Source organism: Peromyscus leucopus, chromosome 16_21 (genome assembly GCF_004664715.2).
Source record: "Peromyscus leucopus breed LL Stock chromosome 16_21, UCI_PerLeu_2.1, whole genome shotgun sequence".
Classification (NCBI taxonomy): Eukaryota; Metazoa; Chordata; class Mammalia; order Rodentia; family Cricetidae; genus Peromyscus; species Peromyscus leucopus.
In genome coordinates this window covers 11,108,426-11,125,370 of record NC_051084.1, presented here as the reverse complement: position 1 = coordinate 11,125,370, position 16,945 = coordinate 11,108,426, and the positions used below count along the sequence as shown (strand labels likewise).

At 57.0% G+C, this 16,945-nt stretch overlaps 1 protein-coding gene across 1 annotated transcript in view; it reads right to left on the bottom strand.

Moving 5' to 3' along the window:
* The window catches only part of Scube3 (signal peptide, CUB domain and EGF like domain containing 3), a 33,815-nt gene extending 17,372 nt beyond the window's left edge, over positions 1–16,443 (bottom strand). Inside the window, exons 1-7 of the mRNA XM_037199551.1 lie at positions 16,369–16,443; positions 15,750–15,993; positions 5,178–5,300; positions 3,999–4,124; positions 1,761–1,895; positions 815–940; positions 541–657 (exon numbers count right to left, since the gene is read on the bottom strand). Coding sequence (XP_037055446.1) covers positions 541–657; positions 815–940; positions 1,761–1,895; positions 3,999–4,124; positions 5,178–5,300; positions 15,750–15,993; positions 16,369–16,443 — 946 coding nt within the window. The remainder of the gene's footprint in view (positions 1–540; positions 658–814; positions 941–1,760; positions 1,896–3,998; positions 4,125–5,177; positions 5,301–15,749; positions 15,994–16,368) is intronic.
* Between the last annotated feature and the right edge of the window lie 502 nt (positions 16,444–16,945).

Sequence of the window (16,945 nt, the reverse complement as noted above, 5' to 3'; positions counted from 1 at the left end):
ACAGTGGGGAGCCAGTTCCACTGGACGCTGAGTGGGAGGTGGGCCTGGGGGCATCAGGTGAGGGGCAGGAAGGGGATTTGCAGGGGTAAAGAGGAAGCCGTGCCTGGAGCCACCCTATTGTCAGCCCACGGCTAACTGCTCTAGGGACAAGCAGTGTGTCCTGGTCTCTACCGCAGTGGGGACACCGGGCTGCGGCAGTCCGCATCTCATGACACTAGTCAACCAGGACCTGGGTCAGCTGCTCAGCTGACCACCCTGGAGTCCCTCCCGTCATCCCTACCGCCTTGTTGACCAGCACTTCTGCTAATGGTTCCTAATTTGGCAATGCAAGAGGAGGGCGAGACTCCTGGGGAGGGCAGACAGTCAAGTGTGCCTTTTAGTCTCTCAGAGCTGTCCCTCACTAGACCTGCCACCACAGGGGTCTTCATTCTCTCAGCAGTCACTACGCCCGGCCCCCTGGGTCTGCTGCCCCTGCAGCTCCCAGCCCCTGCCCTGCCCCCACCTCCCAGGTGGCTGGCATCGCTCCCTGGCTTCACCCACCGATGCACGTCTTCCCGTCAGTATGGAGCACAAACTTGACGTGGCAGCCGCACCGGGGACCCTGCTCTGTGTCGTCGCACGTGTGCTGGCAGCCACCGTTACCGTAGTTACAGGTCACTGCAGAGAGGGAGGGGACCCGTCAGCCTGCGAAGGCACCCTTGCCTCGCCGCCGCCGTGTGCCTCCCTGCCTCCCCGTTCTTCCTCCCATCCCTGTTCTCGGGCCGCTGAGGTCCCACACCCTCCTGTCCCCCGCTCCCCTGCCCTCGTGTCTCACGTTTACAGTCTCGTTGGTTCTTGGTGAGCTCGAAGCCAGGGCGGCATTCACAGGCAATGCCCCCCTTGGGAGTCTCCCGGCAAATGTGGGCACAGCCATGGTTCTTGTTCATGCAGTTCATTCCTTCTAAAAAGGGAAGAGGAGAGAGAGGGTGGTACTCCATCTGCACATGGAGGCCTCAGAGGGGTGGGACCAGTTGGGGCTAAGGAGCATCAGAGAGATGCTGAGAATTTAGGAAGGACCCAGAACAATCTAAACCAGGACCTTTTGCTCAAAAAGCTTACACTGAGACTAGAAACCTGAAGCTAGAGAGCAATCAGACGGAAAAAGTGGGAAATAATCAGCACAGATAATTTCTGTGCCACTTTTTTTTGAAGGGAGCGGGAGATAGGGTTTCTCTGTGTAACAGCCCTGGCTGTCCTGGAACTCACTCTTTAGACCAGGCTGGCCTCGAACTCACAGAGATCCGCCTGCCTCTGCCTCCCGAGTGCTGGGGTTAAAGGGGTGCGCCACCACCGCCTGGCTGTGCCACACATTTTCTTAAGTTCCTAGCACAGGCAGGGCAGCCCACTAGGGGGTGTGATACAAAGGCAGAGTGGACGTGGCTATTGCCCTCAGGGTGTCCATTCCAGTGAAGGAGAGAGCAGGCAGCTACTCCGCATGGAAGGGGGCGGTGCTGAGGCTGTCCCCGAGAAGAGGCAGCTTACAGACAAATGCTCACCAACAAGAATGCACATCACAGCGGGACCAGAGAACGCCCCAAAGCGACCTCCGTTCCATAGGGACCCGATCCCAGACTTATCCCCTAGAGTTTTTCTCTACTACGGTGGAGGAGCCCTTGGGCTGTGACTAAGTTGAGGAACAGAGAGGAATCTAGGGTGAGAGACGCGGAGTGTCGGGGGACAGGGGCGGAGAAGCCTGGGAGCCTCCCAGGCCACGGGCTGACCTTCCGGCCGCTGGATACAGGTGTGCTGGTTGTCGCTGAGGAAGAAGCCTTCTCGGCAGTGGCATTCATAGCTGCCCATCATGTTGACACAGCTCTGCTGGCAGCCGCCGTTCCCTTCAGCACACTCATCCACATCTGTGCGAGACAGGAGATTGCGGGCGGGGCTGGGGCGGCAGCACCCGAGAGGGCGGGCAGACTTGAGAACCCAGCCCCCCCCACAAGCATCCCCATCACTTGTGAAGAGGCATGTAGGGGAGCTCAGGGAGGGTGGGGAGCATCCAAGCCTGGCCAGCCTAGGTGAGGACTGGACCCCTCCCCCACACTGGAGAGACTGGGTTTGACCCCTCAAACCTGGAGCACTGACTGCTCTTCCGGAAGACCTGAGTTCTATTCCCAGTGCCCACTTGGCGGCTAACTGCCTGTAACTCCAGTTCCAGGGCACCCAGTGTCCTCTTCTGGCCTCCAAAGGCCCCTCAGGCGTGTGGTACACAGAATATAGATGCCCCCACACACAACCTCTCAATAAATAAAGGCCCTGGGCCCGAGTGCAGAGGTCAGGAGAGGAACCCGAGTGAGGGGGGCATTGGTAAAAGGATGGAGACTAGTCACACTGGCGGCAATGGCGTCCCAGGCGTGACGGCCAGCTGTGATGAGCAGCCAGGAGATCAGGGAACCCGGGAACGGCTCTGGCCTCAGAGAGCACCATGGCTGTGGTGCTGAAGATGGTAGGGACGGCAGCTGAGTCACAAGTCCTCGTGAGGCAAGGACCATTTCTGTGGACAGGCCACAACCCCCCCCCCCCCCCCGCCCCCGCCCGGGCTCATTGCCACGGTCCCCAGATCTTCTCCTATTTTGGTTTAACAAAACAAAGCTTGGCAGTGTGGTATGGAAGGGTGGAGAAGGTGGCCAGGCCACACCCTGGACGGTAGAGCAGGAACAATAGGTGCCCCCAAGTCACCACCCCTGCAGCCACGCTCACCCCAGGAGCTCACTTCTGTATCTTGACTCTATCTTTGTGCTGCTACTGCCCTCCCTCCCTCTACTGCTCCCTGGGGAAACTGAGGCCCACAACATGAACAGTGTTCTCAAGGGTTCCCTAGGAGTTAAAGGGCTTGTTGAGGCTTTGAATCTGCACCTTAAACAGACTCTTGTAACTCTGGCCCTCTCAGTACCTTCTCTCTCTCTCTCTCTCTCTCCCTCTCTCTCTCTCTCTCTCTCTCTCTCTCTCTCTCTCTCTCTCTCTCTCTCTCTCTCGTCTCTATGGTTAGTTCTTGGTGAGAATTGGTGTTAGAAAGACCCAGTGGAAAGGCCACAGAACTGGAGCTGACGTTCAGTCCCATGGGCACCCCTCCCTCCCCTGTACCCAGTGCTTCAGTCCTGTCCCTAAAGAGTCCCTTGGGTGACAGGGTAGAGAAAGCCCTTCCACAGTAGTGGGGGGATGGGGAGCCAGCTACCGGAAGGCCTGCCTGGGTAGAAGGTGGCAGTGAGGGTCACATGCATCTCTGCAGTAAGGGGCTCCTAGGCATGGGGCCTCTGACAAGTCACCTGGCCATCACGGCTCCCTCTTTGCTGATGCCCTCTTCTCACAGAACCAAAGAGAAAGCGGAGAGAATTTCAAATCTCAAGTCTTGTTGTACACCAGATTGTCTACTTAGGGGGCAATCTCACTTGGTCTGAGTGACTCTCAAAAATGACAGACTGAACTGACTGTGGCCCGGGGATTCCATCCGTAATAGAGCTCCTGGGACAAGGGACGTCAGGCAGAGGGAGGCTCAGAACTGGAGTGGGGGACACTAAATACAGGAAGGGTGGGGACAAAGGCAGGGGCCCCGAGGAGCAGGGGCCGCAGGGCCCAGAGGGGAACCACCAGCTCTCACCCCTCTCACAACAGTGCTCCTGTCCTCTTAGCACCTGCTCTGTGGCTGTGACGAGCCACACCCCCTCCCACAGCGGGCCCCAAAGAAGGGTACTAACACTTCGGGGATGAGGAGTCGAAGGTCCCCAGAGGCCAGTTCACTTGCTCAAGGCCCCATAGGTTCTGAAGAACCAGGGCTTGTCTGGAGCTACCTCGCCCTCCCCATGCAGGGAGCTCAGCCCACCATTCTCACCCCCTGGCCCTCGCCCGAGAGCGGCGCCTTCTCTAATGCTTTTGGGCCAGCGGCAGCACCTCAGAGTGGAGGCGGCCCCTGCTCTCTCGAGAATTCAGCTCTTTTTGACCCCCTTGTCTTCCCTGCTCACCCAGACAGTTGTGTCCGTCATGGGCCAGGTGGAATCCATCATAGCAGGTACATCGGTAATTGCCAGGGATGTTGACACAGTCGTGTACACAGCCTGCATTGTCCTCCCGTTCACACTCATCCACGTCTGTGCAGAGAGAGAGAGGACCCTGAGGGGGCTGAGGAGCATGTACAAACAGCTACGCCGTCTCACTTTTACTGTTTCAATTATGCCGTTTTAGATAGAGAATTTGAACATTTTCAATTGTGGTATTGCTGGGAAGGGGTGTCATCCTTGAACCAACACCCCTCAGGTCCTGGGGGTAACTGTAGTTCTCAGTTTACTCTGCCAACAAGAAGTAACATGTACGCTGTCCACAGAAGCCTCAGTGGTACTCAGGGTCACACACCGAGAACGCTATTCCTAGGCTACTTTGCAGTGTTTCAATTATGGCAGAAGAGATGCTTGTTTGTGGGTGGATTCCCACTGGGGCACACCGGTCCCATCCTCTGAGCCTGATTTGAAGGATACAAAGAGAGGCTTCTGCTGCAGGGATCTTCGGGCCTTCGTTTTGTGACTGCGGTGTGCCCACTCCAGACAGCTACGGGACTACGGGGCTCTGGGGTGTCCCACCAGCACTCCAGCCGGTCTGTGCAGTGTCTGAAGCACACCGGGACACTGTGCTCGCTGGGGAGATGCAGCTGCCCGCCCTGGCCCGTGGGGGCTGCAGGCCTTTGCGAACTGTGCTGCAGCCCCTGGGCACCAGCGTTGGCCCCCACTGCTGTAGGATGGTCTGTATGTCAAATTGCTCTGATTGGTCAATAAATAAAATACTGATTGGCCAGTGGCCAGGCAGAAAGTAGGTGGGACAAGGAGAGAGGAGAATTCGGAGATGCAGAAGGCTGAGAAAGAGAGACACTGCCAGCCGCCACCATGACAAGCAGCATGTGAAATGCTGGTAAGCCACCAGCCACGTGGCAAGGCATAGATTTATGGAAATGGATTAATTTAAGCTATAAGAACAGTTAGCAAGAAGCCTGCCACGGCCATACAGTTTGTAAGCAATATAAGTCTCTGTGTTTGCTTGGTTGGGTCTGAACAGCTGTGGGACTGGCGGGTGATAAAGATTTGTCCTGACTGTGGGCAAGGCAGGAAAACTCTAGCTACACCCCACTCCCCGCAGGCATCCCCCAGCCTCACCTTTGCAGTGTTTTCCGTCCCCCGTGTAGCCGGACTTGCAGATGCACTTGTACGACCGCGGCGTGTTCTGGCAGATGGCATCAATGTGGCAATGGTCAGTCCCTTCCACGCATTCATCCACATCTGGCAGGGGCAGAGGGGGACACATGAGAACCTCAACCAGTGCCTCAACTAAGTTTTGGAGGTGTGTCCCCCAAAGCCAAAGTCGCCTCTTCAAGACAGAGTCACTGCACCCCTGATGTCCCTCACATTAGTTCATCTTTCTTAGCAGCAGGCTTGGAGGGAGGGAGAGACAGGCAGGGAGCCGCTGGCCTCCTAAAAGGTGGCCATGTCCAGTGGTCACTGATAAGTATTTTTAGACAGGGACACTTGTAGTCCAGGCTGGCTTAGAGCTCACTACAGAACTGAAGGTGGCCTCCAACGCCTGATCCTCCTGCCTCCAGCTCTCCCAAATGTTGGGGTTACAGGCATGTACCACCCTGCCCCGCTGGTCACTAGTAATTAAGGAAGAAAAGGAGACAGGGCTCATGTGGGATCCTCATCTGCCTCACAGTCCACTGTAGAACAGACCTGTCCTACCCTGTACAGCCGTACATACCTGTGATCCAGATGTGCACACCTGTGATCCCGGCACTTGGGTACAGCTGTGGACACCTGTGATCCCAGCACTTGGGTACAGCTGTGCACACCTGTGATATAGCTGTGCACACCTGTGATTCCAGCACTCGAACGTCTCAAAAAACCCAGACAAAATATCAAGCTTGCTCCTACTTGTTCACCATGGCACCAAGAAGCTTTAGAGGAACAGAGTTCCATCCAGGAAGAGTTTCTTTGGCCCCTGGGCTATCAACAGAAGGACCAGGAGCTGGCAGGTGTTGGCCTGGCATCTGAAGCTTGGCAAGTGCAGTTCTCTGAGCTCCTCCACTGTCCAGGCAGCACCCCACCCTCAGTTCTGGGTCTCTTTGCTCCAGCTAAGTGCTCCCTCTAATAGGCATGACAGTGCTCCCTCTAATAGGCATGACAGACAGAGCCACACTAAAGGAAGAGGCCCCTCCAGAGCGGCAAAAATGAAGGTGATTAAGAAAGGACTTCCGGCAGGGCGATGGTGGCGAACGCCTTTAATCCCAGCACTCAGGAGGCAGAGCCAGGCGAATCTTTGTGAGTTCAAGGCCAGCCTGGTCTACAGAGTGAGTTCCAGGATGGCCAGAGCGACACAGAGAAACCCTGTCTTGAAAAACCAAAAAAAAAAAGAAAAAAGAAAAAAGAAAAAAAAGAAAAAGAGAAAGAAAAGGAAGGGAGGAAGGAAGGAAGGAAGAAAAAGAAAGAAGGAAGGAAGGAAGGAAGGAAGGAAGGAAGGAAGGAAGGAAGGAAAGAAAGAAAGAAAGAAAGAAAGAAAGAAAGAAAGAAAGAAAGAAGAAAGAGAAAAAGAAAGGACTTCAGGCCGGACCATGGGGGCACACACCTTTAATCCCAGCATTTGGGGGGCGGGGAGACAGAGGCAGGTGGATCTCTGTGAGTTCGAGGCCAGCCTGGTTTACAAAGTGAGTTCCAGTACAGCCAGGGCTGTTACACAGAGAAACTCTGTCTTGAAAAACAAACAAATAAATAGAAAAGAGCCTCAGGGAAGTCAGAGACAACATTATAGCGCCCATAAAGCTGAAGTGATTGGAGAAGGAGGTCTCATTCAGCGGAAAAGGGGTTTTCTGTGGCAGTCATTACGTTTAGGACCACACAGGTGATTAGTGACAGGAGCAGGAACAGGTAGGTGCCATGAGACACTAGGGATGAGGAGGGCCTCAACCCAGGCAGTACAGCAGAGCCAACTCCCCTAAAAATGCCCAAGGCCCCAAAGACTGCAGTCAGCAAGTCTGGACTCGGGCCTGGCAATCAGTATTTTTCAAAAGTTTCCAGATGATTCTACTGAGCAGCCAGGGTTGAGAGCCCTGTCATAGTCTGAGGAGGAAGAAGCCATGTCCACCTGTGAACTAGAAAAGGTAAACAGCGTATACAGAGTATATGAACAGAAGTCTGCCTGTGAAAGTGGGGTTTGGGGGTGAGGCAGGTGTGACTCCCGAGCTGTGAAGTGGGTCTTGTTACAATGCAGGTTCTCAGGCCTCGCCGTTGATCCAGTGAATCCAGGTGAGGATATGTCTGTGGTTTTTGTTTGTTTGTTTTTTGTTTTTCTCTGTGTTAACAGTCCTGGCTGTCCTGCAACTTGCTTTGTAGACCAGGCTGGCCTCGAACTCACAAAGATCCACCTGCCTCTGCCTCCCAAGTGCTGGGATTAAAGGCGTGCGCCACCACTGCCCGGCATGCCCTGTGTTTTTAACAAGCAGAGTACACTGAGCATGGACAGTTTCTGTAGTTTGTCAACAATTAGAAGCCTGAGCTAGAAGCAGTCATTTGTCCTCTGTCCCGATGCTTCCAGAAGCATTGGGGGCAGGGCTGGGGCGCTGTGGGGCTGAGAACTGAAATGTGAACACCCCACACCCTGCCCCAGATCTTCTGGCTCTGTTCAGCTCTGCTCAAGACCCCTCAGCTCCCCTGTGTGTCACCGGCTGTCCCCACAGTTCTGAGTGTTAGGAGACGGTCCACACGTACTGCCCACCTCACCCAAGCTCAGCAGTCACGTGCCTGCCAGCCAGCCAGTCACCATGGAGTGGAAAGATGGAAGAGAGCGGCAGGGAGATGGACTTCATAAGCCAAGTTAGAGTGCCCTCGTGGATGGCAAGAGGCCGTTGGAGAACTAGTCTGTCCAACTGATAGAGTGGACACAGGAGCAGGAAATGGCCCCGTGAAGGAAGGCCATCAACAGTGGAGATGGTCCCTGGTTAAGATCCAGCTCTACCCCGCTCCAGGGAGGCTTTTTCATGTTTTCCTTTAAAAGACAAGGTTTTACCATGTAGCACAGGTTGACCTCCAACTCATAATCCCCCTGCCCCAGCCTCCCTAGTGTTGGGATGGCAGGGGTGGCCACCACACTTGGCCTCTTTCTCATTTTCGGTGCTGAGAAGCCCCCATACAGTGGGGGTGATGGTGCTTCCTCAGAGAAGGCCGTGAGCAGCTGATGAGGTTAATTTGTGTGAACTGCCTGATGAAGTATGTGGATGACCGAGGCGTCTATCGCCGGAAGCCTGAGCTGAACGAAGCCGAGGGTTGCCCACTGGGGTCTAGGTCTGTTCTGTCCACTGCGGCAGGAGCCACGAGCCACGTGTGGCCTTCTTCATTTCATTTCAAAGACAGCTCTTCGGTCCCACTAACCATAGGCTAAATGTTCACGGTGGCGGTGGCGGTGCAAACTGGAAACGCCCCGACAGCACCGAGTTCTGAGGAGCAGCAGAACCCCAGGGGTTCTGAATAAGGAACACTTCTGGGTCCAGCCCAGAAACCTGGAGGCTCCTCCCAGAGTCCCTGTGTGAGCCATCTCAGTGGCGTCTGTCTCCATCTGCTGGGGCTTGGCTCCTGGTAGACCAGGCTCTTCCCTTGTCTCCCTCCAAGTGCTCACCAGGCCTGGAGCGGAGGTGAGGTAGCCCACAGCTAGGGCATGCCTGCTGGCGGCCTCAGGCTTCTCCTAATCACAGCCGAGATCTCCCCCCTCACGACGCTTGCCTGCCTTCAGCACACTGCTCCAGAAGACTTCATGTCCCACCCTGTCTATTCCCGCAACACCGGCCAACCAGTCCACGGCACTCTACCTGCCTCCTCTTCCCGTTCTCGCTCCAGGCCCGCCCTTTTCAGCTTTCCAAGCGTGGCTCAGAACTGTCTTCCCAGCTCCCGAGGAGCCGGGGACCCAGGGGGACTCAGCTTGCCCTCCTGGTTCCCACTGAGCTGCTCAGCGAACTCCGAATCGTCCTCACACACGTGCCTCTTCTCCCGACTGGGTGCTTGCTGAGGAAGGGATCCAACTGTGGTTGACATCTCCTGAAGCAAACTGGCCTGAGGCACAGAGCAGGAAAGGCCCCAAATCGCACCCTGCTCGTCCTCCTCTGCCAGTTCTTCAAAGCTGCTCCTCAGCACACCTGCCAGGCCAGAATGCGTCCTTGCAGGGACCTCTGCGGCACACATGGGCAGCTTCGGCCTTCGTCCATCCTCTGAGGGCACAGCTGCTTACCAGCTGCTAGCCAAGTGATGCTCTCAGGCATGGGTTGGTTTAGACGGGTGGTTCTTGCTCAGGCTGCACACCGGAATCCCGGGACCTCTAAAGACCCAGGGGTATCTAGACCCACCAGATCAGGACCTCCTGGGCAAGCCTGGGGATATCTTTTTCAACCCATGTCAATAAACTGTTTGCCTGAACTGGGAGACACTTTGTGGGGAGCAACATGACAAGCCTGGGAGGTTCCAGACAGATACGGTCCCCATGCAGGCTGGGCCCGTGCTTGTGTGGTCTTGAACCAGCCTCTGAGCTCGCCTGCTCCCTCCCCTGTGAACCAGTCACAGCGGCATCCTGGAGGCTGCTACCAGCATCAAATGAGTTAATAGCCACCAAATACCCGGTTGCCACGGCGTGGACAGCGAGTGCTCGGTAAAAGCTTGCTGTCATTATCCACCCCTCCCGTGGTCTCCCGGACGCTTGCCTCCTGTTCACTCGGGGCTGTGAGTCCCTCGAGGCCAGGGCTTCTGAATCTTTGAACCCGTGACACTTCTGGCAGAGCTGTGGGTACTTGACCACTCAGCAAATGGCTGCTAGGTACCTGCGTGAGGGTAGCGTGCCAGGTGCCGAGGGCTGAGCAGTGAACGAGACAGTATGGTGACGGCGCTCTGTAGGCATCTGTTGCACAGGGCGCTGGCTGAGACCTTTGCCTGTGGCATGCCTCCGACAGAAAGCCTGCTGCTTTACTTTCCCGTGGCCGGTTGGCATTCTGGGGAGAGGGGTGTCCTAGGGAGTTTCTTCTGAGGAGGACAGAGCTGGGCAAACTGCGCAGTGTGAAAAGCACTTGCCGGGTAAGCATGAGGACCTGAACTGGGAACCCCGGGACTCACGTAAAACTACATCCAGCAGCGTGCATCTCTGACCCTAGCCCGCCTGCAGAGGTAACCGGGAGAGTCCCCAGACTGCAAGCCAGCCTGCCGGGCTGATGCAGTGAACAGGGACACCATGTTAAACAAGGTGGAAGGTGAGGACTGACCCACCCGAGGTTGTCCTCTGACCTCCACGTGTGCGCTGTGGCGGTGTGCCTGCATTTACACACACACAGCTTTTTCAGAGTCCACACAAAGACAGTGCACTGAGGCCCGGTGACTACAGGGCCGGAAGAGACTGGGCACAGTGGACGGTGGGACCTTGGGCTCCTTCGTCACCCTCTCGGGCAGCTGCGGGCATGTCTTAGTCAATGGATGGGGAAATGCCCAATGAGGTTATCCTGGGAAAGAACCGACAGCCAGTGTGACGGCAGAACACAGACTGGCCCCGGAAAGCCTTCTAAAAATACGTGAGAGATGGGTCTCTGCCTCTCCTGGCCCCAGCTCAGCACGCAGCTCGGCTTGAAGCAAGCAACCAATACAGAGCATGAGATGGAGTGGGACTGAACTTGGCTGCTGGTCAAAACCAGCATACACATGCTCCGAGGCAGAAGAGGAGACCAGGGTAGACAGGCAGCGGGCAGACACACGGGCAAGGAGAGGGTGGGCGGGCGCAGTGGTGGGCAGGTGTTGCCAGCCTTGGGATTCACTGCTCTGGGGCCAAGCAGCTGGTTAGAAAGGAAAACAAACACCGGGTACAGGTTCCTGCTGTTAACAGCTCCCAACCGCCAGAGGAAAACTCCAAATAAATATAATTAGAAACTTGTAAAAAACGTCCTCTCTCTAAACCTGCCCCCCAGGGTCTACCCTTTACCATCCCATCCTCCCTCAACCCTCCCCGAAGCCCACATGGCCTGATGCTGCGCCTCACCCCGGGATTCCTTAGGCCTGTTTCCTCATCCTGCATCTTCCGTGGGTCAGCAGTCATGTCCTCTGTCTGCCACTGTCGGTGACCACAACCAGACAGTCCTGGGCACAAAGCTCTGAAAGTCAAAGCCCACAGCTCCCTGGGGCCACGGCTTGTTGCAGGGGAAAACCATTGGCAGACCAAGGTCCCCAGTGCCCAGTTGAGGGGGCCATTGTCCCACTTCTGAAACCCAGCTGCAGCATCCAGCTCCAGCTCCAGAGCAAGCCCTTGGTCTGAGGAGGGCAGGCTGGGGAGGATACAGGGGTCAGCCTTGGGCACCACGTGTGTCCATACACAGAAGCACGCATGAGCGCTTCGAGGGCTGGTGTCTAGGCTAGCTTCTCACACACACAGGGCTATCGATCACACTTGGGAAACTGAGGGAAGAACGGAAAAGTTCCGAGTGACCAGGCTTCCAGCAGGCAGAAGGGAACAGAGCCCAGATGGAGAGGGCCTGGCCCTTAGGGGAAGGACCAGGGCAGGCCAGGCCGCATGACTGAGGCTTACCAACATGGATGAGTTCAGTAAACCGGGCAGCACCCCAGAGCTCCCGGCCACCAGGCTCTGCATTTGTCAAAACTCCCTCATGCCGGGGTTCCACCTGAGTCAGGAGGACGCAGGCTGGCGGGGAAGAGAGTGGCCCGGCCAGACAGAGAGGCAATGTCCCCTCTTCGCCCAGGTGAGTAGCTCATTCATCCCTCCAAACACCCCGGGCTGTTTTCACCTCTGCACTGAGCTCCAGCAGTCCACTCCTTCCCAGACTCCTGTCTCCCCAGGTCTGGGCCTCCCGTGAGCCCTGCCAGCCTCAGAGCGGCGGCTCCGCAGTTTCCAGCCCTGACAGGAACTCTTTCTTACTGAGTGGTCATGTGCTAGGGGTACAGAGGCCCACACCCGCACACCGACCGACGACGCAGGCGGCAGAGACCAGGGTGGGTCCTGGCAGCAAGTTCCTCCACCTCCATCTTCTCCAGAGATCTGAAGCCGTGTTCTCCCCTCCCCCACCCTCAGTTCAAGGCACTGGACCAAGCCATCCTACCTTCCTTCTCCAACTAAAACAAAACGCACACTGCCCGCTTCCTCCCCCTCGCCAGAGTGCCACACACACGTGCTCACACACACACACACACACACACACACAGAGTCATGCACATGCATGTTCACACGCCCCAGTGAATGCACACCTCACATTCCCAAACTCACACTCCGCCTGCCTCCATTTACAACAGGTCCTAGCCGCTCACATCTCAAACCGGTTCTCATGTTCCCAGAGCCCAGAAGGTTCCAGAAAGCAATCTCATCTGGAGGGCTCCTGATTCCTCTCCTCTTGCTCTCTCTCTCTACCTGTAAGTGGCTGTGGCTCCTAGGTCTTCCTAGTCCCCTCTCTCCCATCCCACCCTACAGAGACCGGGGTGGGGGGGTGGGGGGGTGGGCGGAGACGAGAATTTATGTCCCCCCAGCTCCAGGCTTCCCCACCTATGACATACCACCAGCGGGCCATGGAAAGAGGTCAAAGGCATCTCTGAGGACTTTGTAAAAATGGGGATGAGCTTAGGGAAACTGATAGAACAGCAGGATCTAAGAGTGGGGTCGGTCTGTCTGTCTGTCTGTCTGCTCTCTCCAGCAGGGCCTCGATGGGGCACAAGCGGTAGCGGCTGCCCAAGGAGCCAGCCTCACCCGCTGACATGGTTATGGTTTTCATTTCATATTTGGGAGGGAGGGGCTAGGGAGGAACAGTCCCCTCACTGTAGGCGCTGGCCACAGGAGCCCAGGGAAGCAGGGAGGAGAGGAAACAGCCACATTAAAGAGCAAGAGGGGTGGAGAAAGGAAAGAGACACACACACCCAGACAGAGACCCAGAGACAGAGAGACACTGTTCGCCGCCAGATGAACGCTCTCAGTCTCGGGGCCGTCGTGATTTCTCAATGGGTGACTCTCTCAAAACTCGATCCCCAGCAAGGAAAGAAAACTACCAAGCAAACGAAATGGCCAGGCTGGCTGTCCCAGAGCCGGCCTGGGGACAGGACCAGTTCCCCTGGAGGCCCTGAGACCTTTTCATTCAGCTGCAACCTGAGCCCTAAGTGAGGATTAGGTCCTTTTAACCGTGGCTGCTCTCCCACCTCTACCCCACCCCCACCCCTCAAAAAAAGCAAAGCAAATTAATGCTTTTAAGTTTACAATTATCTTGGTTATCCAGTCTGTCTACTTTAAGACATACAGACAGACACTTGAAAACCACTCAAAACTACGTGCCCAGCAAGCTCACTCATTCCCAGTCCCACTGTGTGACCCGCCCCCTCATCCACAGGGACAAAACTTCCAGCATTCCTGATGGAAGAACTAGGTCCCAGTAGACACAGTGGCCAGGGATGTCCCGTGGTGTTGGAGTTCGTGTTCTGTCTCTCCCTCCCTCCCTCCCTTCCTCCTTTATTCTTAAGTTATTCCTTGTTCCATCCTCTACCCCATCACATGACTTTGACGCTCCCAGAGACACAGATGTCCCCAGAAGTGCAGCAGCTCCTTTCAAGATGCTTGCCGAGAGTGTTTGCAATTTACAGACCCTCTAGAGTTCCCCTGGAAAGCACGTGGCATCAAAGGCGAACTTCCTAGCCATGGTGATAGATGAGAGATATGTCGAGGGGGCAAGGGAGGCCTCCCGAAGCTCACAGCACTATGGGTAAGCCTGTAAGGCTCAGGCCAAATAGCTCTCACCCTCCCTGCAGCATCCACCTCCAAGTGTGGCTCCAGGCACAGCTCGGTGCTCCAGCAAACCCGCTGTTAGGCAACCTCTGATGGACAGGGTTTCACAGATTTCCTGAATGGTAGGGTTAATGAGAGGTTCCATTCTAATCCCAGCTAGACTCAGAAATCCTAAGGGGCGGGGGGGATGTGCAGATGCCAAGCTGCCGCAGCCTCATCAGGGCAGGTGGAGCCCAGGACAGAGTTAGGCAGGGGCCTTGAGGGTACCGCCCCCAGCTGAGCGTCCCCAGCACCCAGTGGGATGTCCAATAAAAGAAGGTACCTTGGGTACCCTGGAGGTATCCCGGCTCCTTCTATCCCTTGAGATCCTTGGTTTCCCCCACACCTGTCCCATTTAGGGGTCTCCAGCTGCACCTGGAGCCCCTTTAATAGGCTGCTTCTCCTCTTGCCCCCACCCCACCGCGCCCCTGCAGACACTGGCTCCAACTTGAAAGAGGCCCTTATCTTGTCTGTAGATTACTGCACGAAATCTGTTCCTTCCTCAGACTAAACTCCCCAGCTAATTCCACGTTCTGAGTAAGTCAGCGTGCACTACAAAAGCCTGCTTTGTTTACGAAAACACACAAGCAAATCCACAGTGGGGAGAGGGCTGTTCCCGGCAGCAGGCTGTCTGGAACCAAGGCTGCAGAAGAAGCCGTTTTGGGGCCGGAAGGAGGGTGGGGTGGGGTGGGGTCCGGTACTTGACAGCTGAGGGTCTCCAGTGTTTAGTTATGTTAATGGACAGGTTGGACGGAGCCAGGGAAGAGACCTGTGTTTTGGGGGAGGCGGGTGGTGTCGACTTAGCACCTTCCAGGAACACAGTGAAAGCTGGCACACAACAGCTTAGGACTCCAGGGCTCAGGCCCCTGCACACGGTGACCTGACTGCCAGACACTCAGACTTCCTCAACTCCCAAGTTCAACTTTCCTCAGGCTCAGACACCTCCTCATCCCTGGCTGGCTTCAGGAGGAGCTCCTGGGACAATAGGCAGAATCTACCTCCCGGGCAAAATCTTGCTAAGAGGAATTTTCTTTTTGTCCATATAAATCTCTTTTGGGTGAGGACAACGTGGGGGAGGGGTGCAGCAGGTCAATGGGGGAGGGGAGGCTGTCCCCAGAGAACTGTGGGACACCAGCCTGGTTTCTGCCAGCGCAGCCTTGGGACTGGCTGGGCAGTGAGCTCGGGGTCAGGGACCGGGGCAGGAGGGCCTCCCAGTCTCTCTAATTCCTAGAGGGATCTGTCAGAGCTCCCAGCCTGGAATTTTACTTTGTTATTTTAATGCAATTCTGACCTGGATTTAAATGGAATTGGAAACCCCAGGCCTTAATAAATAAATATTATGATAAGAAATGAAAGCCATGCGAGACGAAAGAGATTTCCCCCCCGAAAGGCAGAAACGCAACGTGCGTGCCAGAAGCCAGTCACAGACATTTTCTCCTCCTGCCCCCTACCATCCCGTGACAGGCAGCCGCTTTCACCGCGAAAGAGCCTGTTTTTCTTTAACATCTTTAGACTTGATAAGACAGCAACTTGGAAATTTCGGCCTGACTGTGTGCGGGGAGGGGATGAGGGTACGGAGTGTGCGGCATGGCTGAAAACTTTCTTCCCTCCGTCTCAAGACCCTGGCAATGTCTGGGAGAAGATCCTCTGACCTCGGCGGAAGATGCCTGAGGTGGCAGGGAAGCCGGCAGAAGTGCGTGCTCCCTTCTGCCGGCCGCCCCCAGGCTCCTCCAAGCGCTTCGCCCCGCGCGCAGCGCCCCGAAGTCTGGCCCTGGCCGGGGAGTCCCGGGGCACAGGGCCGGGTCCTGACAGCCACGCACTTCCAGGCACCTGCCCTGGCTCGGGCCCCGCCGTCCCGCCGCCCCGCCGCCCCGCCGCCCCGCAGCCCCGCGCCGCGCCTCCCTTACCTTGCGCAGCTTTGCCATGCTGGGCGGCGCGCGCGTGGACCAGCAGGACGAGCAGGCAGAACCCGGGACGCGCCCCGAGCCCATGGCCTGGAGCTCCGCGCGGCGGGGCCGCTGGGGGTGTCGCAGCCCCGGGGAGGGCGCGAGGCGGAGGGGGAGGGGACTGGAAGGCGCCCCGCGGGGGCTCCGGGCTGCGCGGTGGGGAGCGCGGCCAGGCGCGGGGCGGCGGCCCGAGGGGCGGCCCGGGCTATCGCACCCGACGCCCAGCTTCGCCCGCGGGGAGCTGTAGCCGGAGAGCGAGCGCGCAGAGCCGGAGCTGGGACCTGAGAAAGGGGAGGGGAGACGTAGCGCCTAAACACGCCCTTTCTGCCTCTTTCTTCCTCCCTTGCTTTCTCGTCTCCCGGGCTCCGTCTGTTTTTCTTCGCTTTTCTCCTCCTCCTCCTCTTTCTCCTCCTCTCCTTGCTCCTTTTCGTTTTTTTTCCTCCTCCCCTTCCCACTGCCCCTCCTGCTTCTCTTCTCCGTCCTCCTCCTCCTCCACCTCCTTTTTCGTGCCCTTTTTTTTTTTCTTTCAAAGGGGGCCTCGGCGTGGCGGCCGCTCCCCCTGCGCGCCCGGGCGCGCGGCCCCCTCCCCAGGCTGCCGGGCCGCTGCCTGCAGGAATTTACAATCCGGCGCTGGGGGAGCGGGCCCGGTCTCCATGGAGACGGCTTCCCCGGGAGCAGGGAGGTCAGGCGCAGACCGCGCACAATCAATGGATCAATGCAAGCCCCCGCTCCGCTCCAGACCAAACAGCACCGGGGCTCCGGCTCGTCCGCTCTCCCGGTGGGGAGCTAGCGGGGGAGTGGAGGGTGCGCCCCCCGCGCTCGCACGCCAGGAGAGCCGAGCGGAGCAGGTCTGCATGCGCACCTCGGCGGGGAGACAAAAGAGGGCGGGAGGTGTCGGGGAGACTGGAAGGGCTGCACCTCGGAACACAGAGATGGGCTCACACTCCGGGCCAAGTAACGTCCTCCGAACTTTTACCCCTAACTCACTCCCACACTCTGGACACAATCCTCATTCTCAGATCTGAGTCCCCTTGGCTAAAACTGCCCGGCTCCAGGGCAGGCTCTGTGGGCGTTGGAGGTAACCCGCTGACCTGGCTCCTATATGCGCTGTCTAGTGCTCAACACACTGGCAGAGGCTAACCCACCATCATTTTAGG